Source organism: Chanodichthys erythropterus, chromosome 23 (genome assembly GCF_024489055.1).
Source record: "Chanodichthys erythropterus isolate Z2021 chromosome 23, ASM2448905v1, whole genome shotgun sequence".
Classification (NCBI taxonomy): domain Eukaryota; kingdom Metazoa; phylum Chordata; class Actinopteri; order Cypriniformes; family Xenocyprididae; genus Chanodichthys; species Chanodichthys erythropterus.
Window position 1 is genome coordinate 32481275 of NC_090243.1, and position 20208 is coordinate 32501482.

Consider the following 20208-nt stretch of genomic DNA (forward strand, 5'->3'; position numbering starts at 1 on the left):
ATGCAGGAAGGAAGGGGACAGGGTCGGCGTTTAACTGCTGACTGAGCTTTATTCAGTAAATACAAATGTACAGAAAACTGTGCAACGCACAACAGCAAAACAAAATAATCCACAAAGGGCTTCATTCCAGTCTCGGTATATACAATCCACAATGGGCTTCACTCCAGCAGTGTTGTCATACACCAGCGGCTCAGTCAGCAGTTCCCCTCTCTCTCACCGACTCCTGCTTCTCGCAGCGTTTTATGCTGTCTCCGCGCCAATTACTGGAATGAGAAACAGGTGTTCGTGATTTACATTTAACCCGCTCACTCACCAAAGATCTCCCGACGCTCTCTCTCGTTGCAGACCTCGCTGAACCATGCCCCCCTCGCCACATCATAGTTTTTACAAATGTTTTCATTTGTCACACTTGGCTAGGTCAGAAATTTGAATATACAATATGCAAATTCCAAGATCCCAAGCAAATGGAACACTAATCACCATTATAGTGACTTCAAAACCATTCTAGTGGTTATCGATAGGGATGTCCCGATCACGTTTTTTTGCCCTCGAGTCCGAGTCCGAGTCAGTTGATTTTGAGTATCTGCCGATACCGAGTCCTGATCCGATACTTAATAGTCTACATAAAAAAAGAATAAAGAAGAGCGAAAAAACAGATCCAGGAACAGTGCTTTTCAGGTTTTTCAGGTATCTAACAGTTTTCAAATAGTAATCAAATATAAAATATCACTGCATATTATCTTTACTGTATAAAATAAATAAAGATTAATCATTATTGAAGTTACAAAAACTATTCAGTCAAGAGCAGTGAATGATTTCTTTGTTATTTGATTTAACATTAAATACAGGCAGCAGGCATAGTTTTCCCTTAACTCAGTATTTGCGCGCTGACTGGAATAAGCGTGTGCGCGCTTCGGATGAGCGCACACAAATCTTCTCACAGCGCGTGCGAGTTCTCTTTCGCGTCTTGTTCTTTAAGGTTTAAATCAGCAAGGCTTAAATGAGTTAGTTTAAACACAGACAGCAACGTGTGCTGTTCAGGTCTCACCTGCGCTCGCGCGCTATCAACACCCGGGTGATGACGGCGTAAATGACTGGACATTACAGCAGACGGCACTCGCAGTTAACAGTTTACAATGACAGTGACTGTTTTGTTCACGCTTTCTGATTATCGTTGTTGTAACGTTTTGTGCATCCATCGACTGAAACATACATTATCTGAACTCTGTTTTCCACGTTGCTATTTTAAACAAACCATATTAACCAATAGATGCGTCGTCATTCGAGATGGACCGCAGTGCAAGTGCGGTCCGTAAGTGGAAAACCGTATGGTTCGTTTTTTTACAGAGAACCGTTGCACCCCTAATACATATATATCCGAGTCCTGATTGGGAGGTAATGTCCGATTCCGATCGAGTCTGAAACCACATGATCGGGCCCGATTTCCGATCACGTGATCGGATCTGGACATCCCTAGTTATCGATACAGTTTCTCAGAGTGACATGGTTAAAGACAACTTTATAATGTGAAATCACAGTAAAACAAGAGCAGTAAATTACTGTGATGTAAGTATAATTTTTCTGTTGATTCACAGTAATTTGTAAGAAAATGAACCAGCATGCATTAATTTCACTGTAAATTTCTGACTACAGTAATTTATTGTAAAATAATACTTTTTAATCCTGCCAATTTTTACAGTGTATTGACAGGTGTTGTGCATGAATGTCACTAATAAACACACAAGCACACTTGTGTTCCAGCACACACAAAGCTGCTTGTGAGATGTTTTGGTCTGTGTCTTAGTGCTGAATGCAAGTGTGTGTGTATGTCAAAAGTTCAAAAGTTTGGACACTATTTTTGAAATTACTATGTTTGAAAGAAGCCTCATGCTCATCAAGCCTGCATTTATTTGATGATCAAAAATACAGAAAAAACAGCAATATTGTGAAACATTATTACAATTTAAAATAATGGTTTTCTATTTTAACATACTTAAAAATAGTTCACTCATCACAGTATAGCAGTATAGTTTGGGAATTATATTCACATTGAGACACAAAATCTTTTTGCTGTTTAATATTCACAGACACCATATCGCGAGTAGAATAAAGAACTTAAGAATAAAAATAAAAAAATTACCATTCACAATCATCGGCTCGATCAAGTTAATCCTTGAAATGAAATTGAAAGTTATGCTTTTCCTCTGAGGTAAATTCTTCCAGAATTATTCCTCACTGTGTCTCAAAACAATGTACATGAATCTGATTTAGCTTGCATTACTATACATTTAATCGAGCTGATGTGAGTGTTCTCTCTGTTGCATAGATCGTCTCAGAATTTGCGTTTGAATGCTGCATGCTCTCAGTGGGCACAGCCCCACTAGTGGATAATGAGCTGACTCACAAATGACATCTCTCTCTTTTCAAACAGATTACATACACAGAGAATATTTGTTTTCTTACATTTGTTGACTTACGTGATTTAAAATCTGACATTTCAGTGTTTCTTTAGACATATGTCTTATGTTTGTGTGATAATATTAACTAAGCTACAGACATTTTCTAACAACTATCAGAATGGACTTCATTGAGAAAGAGACTGCAGCTTGTGCATCATGTTAATTTTCTTTATTTTGCAAAAAGCATTTTGTTTTTACTGTGAGTGTACACAAATAAAAGAAGACATTCCACAGTTTTTAATAATGTATAACTCTTATTTGTATGTATAAAATTGACTATTTTGAGTCTCTTTTGCACTGGTAAGATAAAAACTGTCATAGTATCGCCGGTGTGACCTCCGACCCCTGAGTGTAAACTACTCTCGTGACATGCAGAAATAAATGTTGTGTCCATGAATTGTGAAATCAGTAACAAGCAATTTTTTATTTTCTACTTGGTTTTAGTTAAAATATGAGAATGTTTTAATTTGTTACCATGATTTAACTAAAATGATGGAACAAATAAAAAAATAATGAAATCAGTTGAAATCAGAAAACAAGTTGAAAAATCAATTATTCTGTCATGTATGGGGCTCTGTAGATAACATATTTTTATGTTTACATAAAGTCTGGGGAGCAGTTATTGCAGTTCCCTTTCAAAGTGGAACTCAACACTGCTTGGATTGACGCCATGGGGAACGTCATCAGCTTGACCGGTGTCTGAAGCTTGTGTGTGTAAACAACATTTTTATTTGCAGACGACAGTCCATGACATCATTACCGGAGCGCCTGTGAGTATAAGAGGGCACCTGCAATGTACGTCATTAGCTTTTTTGCCTTCAGGAGCCGTTTGTTTGTAGTAGCATGTGTGAAGATGATTTATTATGGAAAACTCTCGATTACTAGTGTAACCCTCGTTCCCTGATGGAGGAAAAGGAGACATGTTGAAACTGACACTGGAGGTCACTCTTGGGAACCCCAAACACCTCTGACGTATTTAGAAAAGGCCAATGAATATGGCGTGTGGAATTTGCATGTCTGGCCACTCCTCCCAACGTACGACATAAAAGGAGGCCAGCATGCTCCACACATTCAGGTTTGTGCAGAGGAGCTTAGATGGTATCTTAACCACTTCAGAGGCAGTTCAGAGTTGTGGCAGGAGGGACACAAAGTCTCGGTTCTCTCCATCAGGGAACGAGGGTTGCACTAGAAAACGAGATGGCCCTTTTCTGTCAGTCACTTTCGACATTGTGTTGAAACCGATACTAGGGGTCCCTATACTAAACGGCAACACCAGACCTGCCAACATGTACGCATTTTGCGTACCAAGTACGCATTTTGACCTCAAAGTACGCTGGTACGATTTGTCACTCTATACTACACAAAAACCCGGTGAGTCCTCTGTGCGCGCGTAGTACTCAAATCCAGCAAAAGAAAGAGTTTGACCAATCATATCGCTGGGTTCATTTCCCCAAATAGCAAGCGGGGATAACTGACAAATGCATACGGCCTATCAATAAAAAGAGACCGCAAATCGACAGCAACACAAAATCCCGCGCGATCCTCTTTCCACTCTTGCGGTCTCAGTGACTGAATTCTCAGGCGAGGACAGTACAGCAGTCATGGTACTTCTGACTCCTTGAGGTAAACTGGTATAAAATGCTCAAGTAACGTTGAACAACAAATCTAAATAAAATTGAAATCGCTATATGGCTTAGTGATTATGAAAGTGCTGTGATGTGTAACTGACTGACGAGCAAGTCTGGAGAAACAGGCATTTATTTATTTATTCTCAGTGTTGAGAAACGTATAGCCTACATGTGCTGCGTTATTGTGTTAATACTAACTAAAGTACCTAATTATGTTACATAGCCTACTTATTTTGTTTGAAAACTAGCACATTAGTTACTTATGCATTTAAAAGCATCGTTGTCTCAGTGCTGCGCGAGCTCTCTCTCATACACACAAACGCACAGCACAGAGAGGGAAGATCATTGTAAAATGAAAATTGCCGTGGTTTAAAATTTGTTCTTGTGTTTATTTTTTTTTTGTCAGAAAACATTTTTAATTATCCACCCTTGTTTTTAAGATTCGGTAAATGGTGGACTCTTTAGTTAACACAACCCCTCATTATATAACTAACTTCTTTATATTCTTGAATACTCGATTCGTTTTGCACTTATGGGTCCTGTCTATTCACTGTTTACTGTTTTCTATAAATATGTTAGTATTGGCTAACCTATAATCAGCGAATGTTTGTCTTGTTCAAATACAGCATGTTACAAATAGATACCTTTTTTTCTGTGGGATTTAGTATATCCAATATTATTCCAATATCCAAATATTTTAGCATATTTGGATATTGGAATAGTAAAGTAAGTATTTTAAATGATTCACATGTAAACTCAATGTTTACTCTTTTCTAAGGGTTTCTTAATTTTAGACTAGTTTTCATTACAAAACCTGTGTAAAGGACTCGACTGTCAGGTTAGTTGTATGTAAATAAAACCTACTTGAAATTGCAAGCAAATTTTTTTTGTCCATATTAAATATGTGAATGTGATTAACTTGTGGTTGTCAGTTTGTATAAGCACACATTATGCAATGCAATATTAATCATGAATAAAAAAAATGCTTTTGAGCAGGTGTAGTGAAATTTTTAATTGTATCAAATTATAAAACTTTAAAGCCGCAGTTGGTAACTTTTGTAAAAATGTATTTTTTACATATTTGTTAAACCTGTCATTATGTCCTGACAGTAGAATATGAGACAGATAATCTGTGAAAAAATCAAGCTCCTCTGGCTCCTCCCAGTGGTCCTATTGCCATTTGCAGAAATACACCGCTCCCTGTAAGAACCAACCAATCAGAGTCAGGAGGAGTGTCTTAGCAGTGTCAATCAAGCTCGTGTGCACGCTGATCACACTCCTGTCATGCACAGCCACTGTGCACAACGCGTACAGGTGTTCAAATTCAAGATTACCGGTGTGCAGCAGCTTTGCTTATGGCGGACAAACAATCCAGTTTTGTACGTATAATACCCCATAAAGTGCGTATCATATGTACGCGAAAAACTCATTTTGGCGTATATATTCTACGAGATTACAAACTCATACTATTGATAGGCATTTTCGTGTGATCGAGCTCTATTAAGTCATGATATGCAGTTTTAAGATTTTTTCAGGCTAGAATGTGCTGGTTTAAAGCTCAAATTTGTGGTTAATTGATAAGATAGCGCCTTTCTGAAAATTTGATCTGACGTTGTCGGAGTTTTGAGATCCAGGCGATCACCGGATGCTCAGCGCTCATGTGCCCAGCTGAGAGCAGCCATACGTCGGCTAATCCTTCTGACGTTTGCCACTGGCTCCGTTTTGGCTGAGGGCAACGTGACATTTCATAAATTTATATATGGCTATTTAACTTTTGTATCATACTAAAGCGCTGACTTATACGCTTGACTGAATTGTTTGCTTTATTTCTTATTGTATATTTTTATACCTTTTATAATGGCTATTATTGAACATTAAAACTGACATTTAACAAAAAGAGAAGGTTGTGTTTTATGTTAAAGCCTATTTCATTTCATTACAGTGAAGATAATCAGAGTATGCACAACGAAATCGCTAGCACAAAGAGTGTGCACAACGAAAAGAGGCAGGGTTGTTTAATATTTCATTTTGTTATAAATATAAGCAGACATTGCAGATAATTAATCACTCGTTGCCTGAGGCTATTAATGTTTTTGTTTGTTTCTTTAAATAAAAAAAAGTTATTTGCGTACTGTAACATTACCGTTATATTATCTTACTAGCTATTTATTACTTATAGTGCATATACGTCATATAGTTACATTACATGTATTGCAAAATACGTAATGTTTTGAGGACCAAGTTTGTAGTCAAAGTATGGGAAGGCCATAGTCAGTGTAAATCATATTGTTGATGTTTTGTTCGTATCAGTGAATGTGCTATAACTGTTTATCCACCGTCATCAGTCCTGCTTGCTTACTAGCCTGCGCGTTCACGGCAGGCTCCGTTGTGATGGGGGAGGAGCTGTGGGAGGGCTGTAGCGCAGCAGAGAGCAAGGGGGAGTGACCTGTGATTTGTGCTTGTTCAAATTTTCAGGCTAAGTCAAGGTTTTCTAAAAATTCCCTACTGCAGCTTTAACAGTCAAAATTAGATTAACGAAGATGGGTGTGTGTTTGTGCTTTGTGTATTGTATTCTCAACTGTATTGTATTGTATTAAAAAAAAAAAAAAGTGTCCTGTCCCGTCACACTGGTACTCGAAAAATTTTTCCAAGGTTGGCAGGTCTGCAACACTACTGAACTGTGTCAAGAGACTTGGTGGTACAGATGCAGACTAGCCTCCACATGCCAAGCAGGTGCAGCTACACTAACTCGCAGCCTTCCAATGCCCAGGGTATATGCCCAGTCCGCAGCTCTGTAGATGTCTGCTAATGAAGCTCTGTTCACCAAAGCTGACATGGTCACGATAGTGGAGTGAGCTCTCACTCCCAAAGGGCATGGTATGCCATGAGACTTGATTGGTCTGTGGTGGTAGAGCTGAAGTTCCCCTGTTGCTCCCTATGGTTTTAAGTTCTATGTTACATGGATGATGAATAATTATCCTAGATGTGACACCCATATATGCTCCCCCTAGAGGTCGTGGTAGGTCAGGGTCGCAGACGCAGTAAAGTGTTCTCCCTGGGCCAGTATTCCCAATCCGCTGTGTCATGCAAGAGAAGTTGACATAGCTAAACCTTAGGGCTCTGCTCTTGGGCTGCCCGCATGTGGCTACAGCCTGGCCCACAAGGAAGGGAGGAAAGCTGTAAAGGCATTCCCCATTTGTTCCCAATAGCATCAATCCAAGACACAGGGTTGAGTTCCACTTCAGAAGGGAACATCTCAAGTTATGAGTGTAACCATGGTTGCATAAGAAGGGAAACGATACACTACGGCTGAATCCCATATGGCACCCTAAAACCTTAGAGTCTTCCTCTGAGTCCCCACTTTCCTGATGTAATGCCGCTTTGACTGCCAGCTAAAGTTCCCTGCGTAGCTCACAAACTTGCGGGCTCAGCTGAAGTGTGAATCGAGGGCGCATAGCAGCCACAAAGGGGGTGCTTGTGAGCACCCTTCTGAAACCTAAAATGATGAATGGGACACCCTACGTCTCATTGACTTAACGGACCCGTGTACGCGGTAACCATTGTAAGTCCACAAGACTGAAAGTGCATAGAAGTGTGCCATTTGGGATTCGGCCAATAAAATGTACATTTTTACACACATGCTTCATACACCAGTCATGTTGATGATGTTCACTAATGTGTCAATCCATGATGTAGCATCTCTTTGCCCTTCTCAGGGAACCATGGTAACCTGGAGCAGTTTGCATATAGACTTCTCCATAGACTTTTATATTCTGTTTCTATTCTATTTGATGTAAAATGAGAATATAGTTGTTGTTTTTTTATTTATTTTTTCCCCCAGTGAGACAAATTAAAGTTACCCTTTACTTCTTCACTACTGCCAGACTTCACCACTGGCAAAATAGGCTTTCAATAAATCTTGGCTGCCTATACAGTAGAAAAGCAAAAAAGAAAAAAAGAAAAGTGAAATCGTGTGTTACCTCACTAGAGAAAACAGAGAAAAAATGCTGTTTTCTTCCTTTTTGCCAAACAGGTAGGAAAACTACAACACCCATAAACACTAGTCATGTCGCTATCCAAGACCAGTCCGACCAGTCTGCTATGGATACACTTACCAAATCCTAGTGATGGCGAGATTAAGCCTCATGAAGCATTGAAGCTTTTCAGCCAGGTGGTTCACAAAAGGGTTAATTTTTCGTGGCTTCATTTGCTCACAATACCACCTGCTGGTCAAAGAGTGTAAAACAAGCAGATACATTACAGATGACGTGATGTGATCTGATACACTGTATTTTGCGGCAGTTAAGGCTGAGAAATAACGGTGAAGAAAAAATCAATTTCTACATAGACTAATATATTTATTTAAATGCAATTTGTATTTTCTGGTTGTATATAATGATTGTATAACATAACTGTGTAATAAATATATTGGCTTCAAATGAATGGGGCTATCATATATGTGTAAATAAATTATTTGGTAATAATTAGGGCAATATTATTATTCTAAAACCACACATTATGAGGGGATCCCATGGGTTTATATATCTGTCAAAATGTCGCGCCAAGATTTGAACCGCATCCTGAACCAGTCAGGCAGAAGCGAGGCTTCGAACATCACCAATGACGTCATTGATCTAAAGAGATACAAGCCTCAATACGCGCTTCACTGAAAGCTTCCGGGATTTCTTGACACACGCTCCGAAGCCTCGGCACAGACCGTAACATCACTACCAAATCCCGCTTTGCTTTAGTAGGAAATACTTTTAGCAAACTTTTAGTCATAAGGGTGTCATCTTGTATTGTTCCCAGGTGCAAGAATTCAAAGAGTAAACATTTAGCGAGAGTGGGTTGCTTTCGGTTTCTAGTAAAGGATCCAGTGCAATTTAGGCAATGGCAAATGGCGGCAAAGAATCGGAAATATAGACAGAGCACCACAACTGAAAAACCTCTGTGTTTGTAGTCAACATTTCAACTGGATGACTGCAAACAAAGTGTTTTAGGCCAAATGGAGGGAAAAAACTGAAAGAAACCCAACCCCTGGAGCAAAACGCTGTTGTGTACAGGAAAGCTGTTACAGAAAGCTTTTGCCATAGTGTTCCATTTTACCATAATGCTGTTTAAAGAGTAGACATAGTAAGATCAAATTTTCAGTGATAAACTTATCCTTACAATAACTGTTCTGTTAATAACCCTGTCAAACCCACTGTCCATGGGCGGGGATACAAAAAGTATTATCCAGTTTGGGATAGGTACAAACTGTAGTTTTCACAAAAGCCCTGGAGCTGTGAAAAGTCTGTTGGATGACATGCTTTGCTTCATCCGGTGGACTTTTGCTGACAAAAAAAAAGTGAATTTTTTGGTCCAGGAAACTCATAGAATGTGTAAACATCATTCCTTTACATATACTATAGACATTCTCAGAGTATTCTCGGGGCATTAAAAGTCATTAAATGGATTTAGCGAAAATTAAGGCCTTAAATGGCATTAAAAAGCATACATTTTTATTCCTACAGGCATTACATTTTTTTAGATAGTTTAAAAAAAAAAATAATACTACCACTTTATATTTGAATATAGCCTTCATAATTAATAACTTTAATTTTCTGTCGTAAAATATGTACATTGGTGTGATACACACACGGTTTGGTAATTGCCTCCGGCCGGTGCAAAGTTGTCATAACGCCGTTTTGGACAGCGGCAGGCTGTTACCTGGAGACGGAAGGCTGCATCAGTGTTGGCAACTTAGCGACTTTTCAGACCCCTTTTGCAACTTTTTTCCAAGAAAGCGCATTGTTAACCTGATCTAGCTTCCGAGACCCACCGGTACTGCCGCACGAGCGTGAGATCTTGCTTTCCTGTCGCTGCCGCAGGTGAAGCTCTCTCTGCGTCTGCTGTTCAGTGAGTGGCTGAGAACAAATAAAATAGATATTATTGCTTCTAACCTGACTGAGTGATTATTTTACGTGTACATATAACGTTAGCCAAAATCACAGCAACTGTTTTTATCTTATGTGTATTGTGATTTTGTCAGACAACGTCTCGATTATAAATCAGGATTTAGCACTGGTTTAACATGTCAGGGCTTGATACTAACGCTTTTCAGTTAGTCCGGGATAAGTGGATTTTTTGAAGGGGCAAGTGAAAGAGAATTTTACTTGCCCGGCCGGACAAGGACCTGATTAAAACGTCAATACAAAAAAAAACGTGAGAATGATTTTATTACATTTAGTGTAAGTGGCGATCGATGGTGGACGATAATAGGCTTTATAATGTACTGATGATAACAAGGTTGTGCTGTTGAGGCTCGCACACCATCTTGATGAGAAATGGAAACATGAGTGTAGCACACACAAAAAGAATCTCAGTTAAACTCTTTTACTGTGGTAAAAATTCAAAATGTGGAGTTTTTATAATTTGATACAGTTAAGAAATAGGTATCACATGACCAAGAATGCTGTTTTCCTAAATAAGCTACCATCACGATTAAAAACGTGACACTGATTTCATACAACAGTTCAGTTAAGAAATAGTTAATATTAAGTCACATTTTAGAAGGAACATTGACTGTTTTTATTCTATTTTAGCAGCGAAAATAAAATAGCAGTTTCAAACAAAAATCACAGCAGAACCATAGCGTAGCAACACTCACCCTGCATCCCAATGTGCATCCTATTCACCCTGTCTGCCCTATATAATATTGAATATTAATAATGTTACATACTATTTAGGATGGATAGAATGTTCATTGAGATGCAGGCTCAGCCTTGTTTTTGTTACTGAATGATTCAGCAATTTGAAGCATTTTGAGTCAAAGATTCAGTGATCCATTTATAAACAACTGCCTCATTCTTGAATGAATCAGCCATCGGAATGAATCATTTAAATTAATGACTCACTTATTAAGACGATTTCTTGATGCCACCTACTGGTGATTTAGTTTAATTTTTTAAACGTATCATTTTCCCCCAACATTTCTTACAATCCCAAAACATTATGTAATGCAGTTGTATTTTTTTATTGTAAATGTGTAAACAATTTAATTTGATTGGTAACAGCCCTTAGTGTCTTATTCCAAGTAAATTTATTGATCAAATTTATTTTATGCAATATTCTGAAAGGATTTCACATTGTCTGACAACAAAAACAGAAAAATATGTAGATGAAACAGTTTTATTGGGAATTTGGCTGTATTAAAATATATAATGTGAGCAAAAGGGTAGCAGCAGAGAAGAAAACAAATTGCTGCATGACGTTATCTATCAACATTTAGCGACGTATATATATATGTATATATATGGCATTAAAAATAAAAAAATGTCATTAAAAAGCATTAAATTAAAGCATTAAATTAGATGGTACCTGCAGAAACCCTGATTCTTTAGAATACAAAGCGGGTTGAAAATCGTGAAAATTACACTTTAAGACTTCTGCTGCAAAAAAATCTGCATCTGTGAATATTTATATTTCTGCCATACAGTGCATTGGTAGTTCTGTGTTATGCTGTTCACAGTACCAGTAATTATTCAGTACCAGAAGCCTGCATATACTGTTCATGCTCAAGAGAGATTTACACTGAACCCCTCTAATTCTCACTCTCTTTTTCTTCACTTTAAAAAATCAGTCCCTCTGGTATTTGTATCTCTTAATATCTTATTTTAATGTTTGAAATGTTCTTGTCAGATGATTTTCTTAGTCTTAAAGTTCTCGTTTTACGGAACCAGCTGCATGTATACCAAGTAAAATGAAAAGGTATGCTGCAGACTGCCCATTCATGTTTGTTTGTCACCCTGCAAATCATTCAAACTTCTGCCCTTGCATGGATGATATTGTTGACCCAATTAATAAATACTTGATTCTTTTAAAATTCTTGAAAAAACTCTTTCTGGATAATGAGCCCCATAGAGTTTTATTTTATAACTGCTGCTTACTGATATTTACTGGAATTATACAAATAAAAATGATTTAAAATAAAAAAAATTTGAATTTTCCTCGGCATAGTTGCATAACAAGAGTTCAGTACATGGAACATTGAGTTTCAAACCCCATTGTTTCCTCCTCCTTATGTAAATCTCATTTGTTTAAAAGACTTCCGGAAAACACTCGGATCTCAACATAACACCGACTGTTACGTAACAGTCGGGATCATTAATATGTATGACCCCAATATTTGCATAATGCCAGCCCATTCGACGCATTAGACAAGGAAAGGCAGTATTAACGGCTGGATCTGTGCACAGACAAGGTAAGCAAGCAAGAACAACAGCGAAAAATGGCAGATTGAGCAATAATAACTGACATGATCCATGATATCATGATATTTTTAGTCATATTTGTAAATTGTCTTTCTAAATGTTTCATTAGCATGTTGCTAATATACTGTTAAATGAGGTTAAAGTTACCATCGTTTCTTACTGTATTCAGAAGTGGGTGGAACTAATGCAGATGTGACAATCCATTTGGCTAGTTCTCACCTATTACTGTCCATGTTTTGATTTCTGCAAATCAGTTAAGGTGAACAGTCAACATGATTTAACCTTAATGAACCCAGCAGCCTGTCAGACCTCAAGACACTGAGCTGCTGAGGGAAGGTGTAAACAAAAGTTGTTTTTGACTATTGTAAGTTAGTTTTCTTAGAGCTGTGACACACCAAGATGACTAGGACGTCATCCAACGTCAGGCTGTTGGTGAGCATCTGTCAGCTCTAGTCGGGCTCGGCCGTCGGTGAGATAGATCACTCCGATTGGCTGTTCAGTTTATCGAACGAGTCAGTGCACAAGAATAAAAGCGAAAGCGATGAAAGCGAGCAAAACAAAATCAAGACAGCACAGACTGAAGGCTGTTCTAATTTGTGTCATCTTACCTGAGCATTCCAATACGTGAATATTTTGATAACAGCATGAGCTGCCTAAAATGAAGAAAGTGTTCAACATGATTGATATTCAAAATGATAAACAAGCACTACAGTTTGTATATCTGCATTCCTAGTTTTGGTTTCTCTTTTTGAATGACAAATATATAGACTTGATACATGCTGATATAGACCGTTATTTCCTTACAGTCAGGTGCAGAACACGTGCTACTTAGCCGTTGGCTGTAGTCTTTGCAATGTGTTTGATTTGGCCCAGACGCAGCCGATCTTTCATCGCTGCTTGTTTTTTGACGTCAGCTTGTTTTGTCATGGCATTTAACTGATGAAAGTATTGTACATTTTAGTACATTTTAGTATATTTTCTTATTATTCATAATAATAATAAAAACTGAAGGAAACAGTAGAATCTTCGCAAGGCATATAACAGATGTTTCTCTTTCTATCCATGTCTGCAATGGTGGCACATTATTTTTAACTTCAGCCAAAATTTCAAATCCATTTTTAGCCTGTCTACACAGAGGTGAACAAAAATACTGTATCTACTCACACTCCAAAATAAAGAAATCTTCTAAATACTGAAGCACGCACTAATATAACCAAATAGTTAATTCAGATAAAGGTGCTCAGAGACACTATAGTGGACATTTCAGGCAGGTACATCTTTCGAGCATGACTGTTCATCGATTAGACGACTAGTCCTATAGCTATTTTTAGTTTGTGAGTGTGTGAGAGAGAGGGAGGGAGAGAGATGCAGAGGTGCATGTCTTCATGTGTTTAGTAGAGCTGTCAGGATGTGAAATGGTCTTGTCTCTCCTCACATAAACTCTGTGGTCTGCCAGGAAAGAGTGAGACAGAAAGTTAGCGAGAGGAGAGGGGGGGGGGGGTGGTTGTGAGACAGGAAAAAGAGGACAGACACATAAGCTGTCGGTGTGACTGACACTGTCATTCTGTGTGTATATTGATGTGTGATCACCAGCTGCATTACTGCTCTGAATCTGTCTGGCGATCTGTTCACATGGCAGCTGGAACAGGGCAGCATGTAAAACTATGTGTATTTGCTGAAGAAGATAGCAGTGCATGAATGACTGCAAAAGAGTTGTCACACTTGTTGTTTATTGTCTGCTGTACATGAAAATCAACAGTGCAGGGTCATTGCCTTGTTAAATTTAGTATCTAAATAAATGTAAGAAAAATGATCAATCACAAATAACTAGCAAATATTACAGTGATATCATAGTTGTTTGTTTTGAATGTAGAACATTCTAATAATGTACATAAATTGAGAGATCTTATGTTTAGAAAAAGTAAAAAGTACAAAAATCAGAAAAGTCACACTTACAGTAAGATTGAAATATACAAAACAAACTTTGAATTGCATGTGTACGTTAAGCAGTTCAGGTTGAGTTATTCGTAAACATTTGATATTATTCATAACAAACATGCCAAAGTTAAATTAGGTTCTACACGTCAGATGGTGTTCAGCACTCCTCTCCTTCAGTCAGCAAACACAGGGCTGATTTTTTTTACGCTCTCTGCACTCATTGATTATAGTTGTTTTTGTTGTTTTTATTTTAGAATTAAGCAATTTCAAGAGATTGTAAGAAAGTTTCAAGAGGTGATACTATATTGTAACATTAGAGCACTAACCTATATTGTAAAAAATAGTCACACCTAAAGGGCACAACATAGTTTTATTGAGCTGCTATAAAAAAAAAAAAAAAAACTGCAATGGGTGCTGTGCAGTGAAATGTTGACACATCATGTTTTTTTCCTCTATTGGTCACATGCAAATTCGCAGGTCAGGGTTCACCTCGCCTTGTATAGCCAAACCTTTGTCTAACAACATAAGGTCTGGACTCTAGCCACTGTAGTTGGCTAAGACCGCCCACTTAGTCAGGAAGAGGCCATCTGACTGATATGTAAAGTGACCAATCACAGTTTTGTTTTGTTTAGGGGCGGGTAAATGTCTCTACAATAACAGACCAGCATGTTATTACAGACTATCAGTACTTTCATGTTTACCTGCATATGCCACAGACATTCCCTTAATCAACTTCACACAAGGAGAGACCATAACAGTTTTTGTTTGTTTCTACATGCTGTGTAAGGGCAGATGAATTTGACATCAGTAATGTCACAGTAATAGACTGTTGTGAAAAATTAATGCTGCCAAAGTCACTTTGAATGATTTTTGTGATCTTAATATAAGCATTTGTCCATCCAACTCAGCCCTGGAAACCACAATTTAAATTTTCCAATATATTCTATGGCTATCTGCTCCATTTAAAGTGGCCATTCAAAAGGTGGAAATATCGATTGACACTTCCCCTTCAGCATAAAGGGGGCCAACCTTTTATTAAAGGTCAGCTAAACTCCACTATGCTACTGTAGTGAACCAGGGCAACTGACAACACTGACAGTATGCTTTAAATGTGTATTGTTCATGCATTCATATATGTATTGAGCATGAATTAATAAATAAGTGCTGTCTGACAGATGACTTCAATAACTTTATAAAACATCAGACCAAAGTGGGTAGAAAGTTTATTTGACCCCATACAGATACAGCATGATGTATATTTTAAAAACTAAAGAAACAAAATGTTTTTTTGTAGCGGCATACAGTACTAACAACTGGCAGTGCTCAAAGCATAACCTTTAAAGTTGCAAAAGATATGTAAATATATGTAGTTGTCCGGTCAAAGATTGGAGTTAAGGAAGCAGGGCTGAAGTGATCTGTGCTAGCGCTCCACCTGGAGGCCAACACTGACACTGCACAAGACAGTGGTTAACAGTGCAAAAAGTGTTGCATTTTTGACTGTAATTGTTTGGTGAATATATCTGTTTGTATCTCACATCCACCCATTCATCCACACACACAATCACACTATGTAGTAATATGCGCCTATATTGTTTTCTCCAGAGCAGCTTTATAAATGAAATGAACTCATTCCATAATTGATGAACTATACAGTTATTGAACCAAACAATCAACACTGAACTGATTTTTAGCTATTGTTTATCACTGTAAAGATGCTTTGAAACAATCTGTATTGTATAAAGCACTATAAAAATAAAGGTGATAACTTGATATTCCATAGATTTCCATTGATTTTATATCAGGATCTCCTAACCCAAACCCTACCCATCACAGAAACATTCAAAACACTAGATTTAAGTGGAAACATGATTTGACCGATTTATACACCTTTTTAACTAGTGTAGACCAGTAAAAAATCCTCATTATTTGGTTGTCATATTTCACATTTGGCCCTCACAGTTATAGACCAACCTGTATGCACCCCCACACACACACACACACACACACAATAACATTTTCTATCCCCTAAACCCACAGAAAACTCTGCATTTTTACAATGTCATAAAAAAAAAAAAATAATGTGGTGTTTATTAGCTGTTTTTCCATGGGCGCCAAAAAATAAAATGTCCTCACTAGGTCAAAAATTTCTGGTATTACTAACCTTGTGGGGACATTTGATCCTCACAACATAGGGTTTACCAGGTACACACACATACACACATATGTCTTTTCATATCCAGTCAATCAGAGCAATGCTTGGAACCCAGTATAAATTACATAAAATGGATTTCATGGAGAAAAAAAAAAGAAGAAAAAAAAAAAGTCAACCATATTATATTAATAGTAGATTATTGTAATTGTGTTTATTATTATAAATCATAGTGTGGTGAATAATGTTAATTTGTCTTTTACCTATTTTTCAGCTTCCTGGACAGAATTGAGTCTGTACGACAGAGCGACTACACACCGACAGACCAGGTGAGGGCACTGTCACACTGGATTTTTTATTATTAGTGTTTAGTATCAGTGAACTGAGAGTTTGTGCATCTCTTACAGGATTTGCTGAGGTGCCGTGTTTTGACTTCTGGGATTTTTGAAACTCGATTTCAAGTAGACAAAGTCAACTTTCAGTAAGTCAATATTTTGATATATTTACATAAATTTATTATAAAGCATCTGAATGTACAGTGGGCTTCAAAAGAAAATATTTGTTTATTCACAAGAATTCATTCTGGAAATAAAGTTTTAGGACTTTAAAAAATACAAAATCAAAGTAAGGACATAAAATGAATGTATGTAAAATTCTGCAAATTCTTGATCAAATCTAAGCAAATTTGTGACAATGACCATGTAAACTCCTTACAATACAAAAATGCATATTTTTGGAAAATTCTCAAATCATGCTGGAAAACATGGATCAACATGGGTTTTGTTCATGTCAGCTCAAGTTCTGCAGTCATTAAAGCAAAGGGGGCACTTATCAATTACTACGATTTTTCAAATCCGTATTACTTTTCAGTCCAACATTTAATGATAATTTTTATGATGATATAATTTGTATTATAAAATGGTTAGTTCCTGTCCTTGATTCCAATTGGTCAATAGCTTTAGTTTTATTCATGATAAAACACGGCTATGACTGCTTCACCCAACGGTTCTGTGTATCACTACCCAACACCCTTAGCAACCACTCTTAGCAACGTAAACTGTATGTACTCAATTGATATTGTTTATTGGAGCTAACTATACTATGTAGAAGAGTATTGTGAGAAAAAGATTGAGTGAGCGAGCTTATTACCTGCATTCAGATTTAGCAAAAATTTAAATGTCCGATGAATTATCTTGTCCTTTTAACAGTTAAGGGGTTTTCCCGTGACTGACAGCACCAGTCAAAGCATTTGTCAGTTGCGTCTTGTTCCGTGTTCACAACAATTCAGTCTTTTCAATATAAAAGTCTTCGCTACTGACTGATACACTCATAAAGACAGTTTTTGCTGCCATCTAATGGTGTAATAATGTAACTTCTGTTGTTGTTCATGGTCAGGGACTATTTTTTCCTGCAGAAGGAAGGCTTTTATTGAAAGTTTACTTCATGAAAGTTGCATTGATACATATTTTTGCCTTTAAAATTTGTATTGTGTGGTAACTGTTTTATAAAAGCAATAAGGTACTCGAGACTAGTGCTGTATCATGATTAAGTCATGGCTGAAGGGAACCCCTTCAGCCTTGACTTATTCACGATACAGCACTAAGCCTCGAGTACCTTACTGCTTACATAAAAAATATGAAAAATCACTGTGCTCTTCTGACTCTAGTATTTTCGAGATAGAGAGAGAGAGAGAGAGAGAGAGAGAGAGAGAGAGGGAGAGAGAGAAAACACAAATATCTGCAATACGCACTTTTTTGATCTGAATTGGACTTTTTAATCATGAGCTGCTACCAAAGATATCTTTTGAGAAAATAAATGAATCTACAGATGCAAGAGTGAAAACGTTCATTTACAGTATTGGAAACAAGCCTAGGATCTTAATTCTTGGTGACTTATTTGATCAAGCTATCTAAGAAAAAAGTCAGTGAACCAGTTGGAGGATAAACTCAAAAAACTTTATCACATGATAATGATAAAACTCATGATAAAACATTGAGTGAAAATTACCTCAAGGGAAGAATACCAAGAGCAGTGGTGGCTGGTCACTAGGGGCGCTGGGGTGCCGGTGGACGGTGCACCGCCCCCTTAACTGTATCCAGAGAATAAGGCTAGTTTAAGTTAAAAATAATTTAAATATATATTGCAAAAATAATTACGAAATAACATTATTTAGTCATACTATTCGACTGGTAGTCATGTTAGCACCTATTAAAAATCGAAATTGGATTTTGTTCATTTTGTGTGTGTGGGCCGCCAGACAAATGGGTGTCTGTGTAGGTCCGTAAACTTTTGAAACGTATTTAACTTGAGGCTGAGCTCTAATTGGCTTGCTTCAGATTGTCCTCAGGGACCCAGACCCCTCCCTCTTTTGCTTTTAGCAAATAAAAATTTTTTTTTATGTATTTCTTTTCCGAGATTAAAGTAAATTTGGTTTTATCTTTACAAAAAATCCCTTCACAAGGCGTTCAGATTAACAAAATAAATAAGGACCATGGAGCTTGGCCGGAGTTGGGTGGATTCTTAGATTTTTTCATTTAATTAGAATCAATAAATTGATATCAAATAAAATTTTCACTGAAAAACTACAAAAGCATTAAATAATATTATGAGATTCTTAAAACATTTTTGAATATACATATAAGAAATGTTTGGGGGGGAAGTAAATTTAAGCATGAAATTAAACCGCCAGTAGGTGGCGGCAAATGACCATCTAATGAGTGAGTCATTGAGTCATTCTTTGAAACAAATGAGGCAGTTGTTCATGAGCTGCGTTCCACTCCAATTTTAGACACGCACTTGCAAACTTCCCTAAGCACTTCCCCTCGGGGGAATCCCTGCCACCATTGGAATGACGAGGGAAGTTTATATGGAAGTTTATAATACTTGAATCTACTTTATGTTTACAGTCAAAGTTTATACTATTGATATTATGTTTCATTTGTGTAATTTTATTTTTCTCCATCAGCTCATATACCTATAGACAAATCCGGCAAAACACGGAAGTAAAGCAGCGCCGCCATTACTGCGTGCCTTACTGCTATTAAGGAAGTAGCAGAAGTAAAGTGCTGGTCCCGTAGGCTGTAGCAGATGTTAGCTATATAGTATTTTTAGTACGTATGCTGTCCAGTGATGCCGGGAAGAGCGTGTTTTGTGGTTGGTTGTTTTAACAACAGCACAAAACTACAGGCCTGGAATAAAACCGTTTGTGTAATCCACAAACCTTTGTTGCACATTGACTGCCCATGTCTATGGCCATACGGATTGCACAGAGTTCCTGGTCGAGCGGAGGACCAAGATGTGCGTCAAAAGTGGATGAAACACATAAACCGAGATGCTCATCGCATGCCAGATGATTAATAAAATAATCTTGAATACCTGTAAGAACATGTATTTTATTGCTACAACTGGTCGTGGCATCCTTAAAAATATTTTGGTTTGCCGTAACAGCCAAAAAAAAAAAAAATGGTCGGTAGGTCGTAAAAAATGTAAATATATATATATATATATATATATATATATATATATATATATATATATATATATATATATATATATATATATATTTTTTTTTTTTTTTTTTTTTTTTTTTTAATTGCATCACAATAAGTTTATTGTGATTGTCAAAACATTTTAATAACTAAGCTGAATTTTATTAGGTTTAGTGACATGTTAGAATGTTTACATGGTAGGCTACAATTTCTGGGAAGCTACACTTTTTTATTATTTTTATTCAATTATTCAATTATTTTTATTTAATTATTATTGTGACTTGATTCAATATT

At 37.1% G+C, this 20208-nt stretch overlaps 2 protein-coding genes across 5 annotated transcripts in view; one reads left to right on the top strand and one right to left on the bottom strand.

The window, feature by feature from the left end:
- Positions 1-20208, top strand: part of gnal (guanine nucleotide binding protein (G protein), alpha activating activity polypeptide, olfactory type) — a 213864-nt gene that overhangs the window by 144322 nt on the left and 49334 nt on the right. For all 4 annotated transcript variants that reach the window (XM_067377813.1, XM_067377814.1, XM_067377815.1 and 1 more), the window contains exons 6-7: positions 16701-16755; positions 16834-16907. In XM_067377813.1, the coding sequence (XP_067233914.1) occupies positions 16701-16755; positions 16834-16907 (129 nt within the window). The remainder of the gene's footprint in view (positions 1-16700; positions 16756-16833; positions 16908-20208) is intronic.
- The window catches only part of mppe1 (metallophosphoesterase 1), a 323001-nt gene continuing 302795 nt past the window's right edge, over positions 3-20208 (bottom strand). The window contains exon 9 of the mRNA XM_067377835.1: positions 3-263. Within this exon, the coding sequence (XP_067233936.1) occupies positions 261-263 (3 nt within the window). The 3' untranslated portion in view covers positions 3-260. The remainder of the gene's footprint in view (positions 264-20208) is intronic.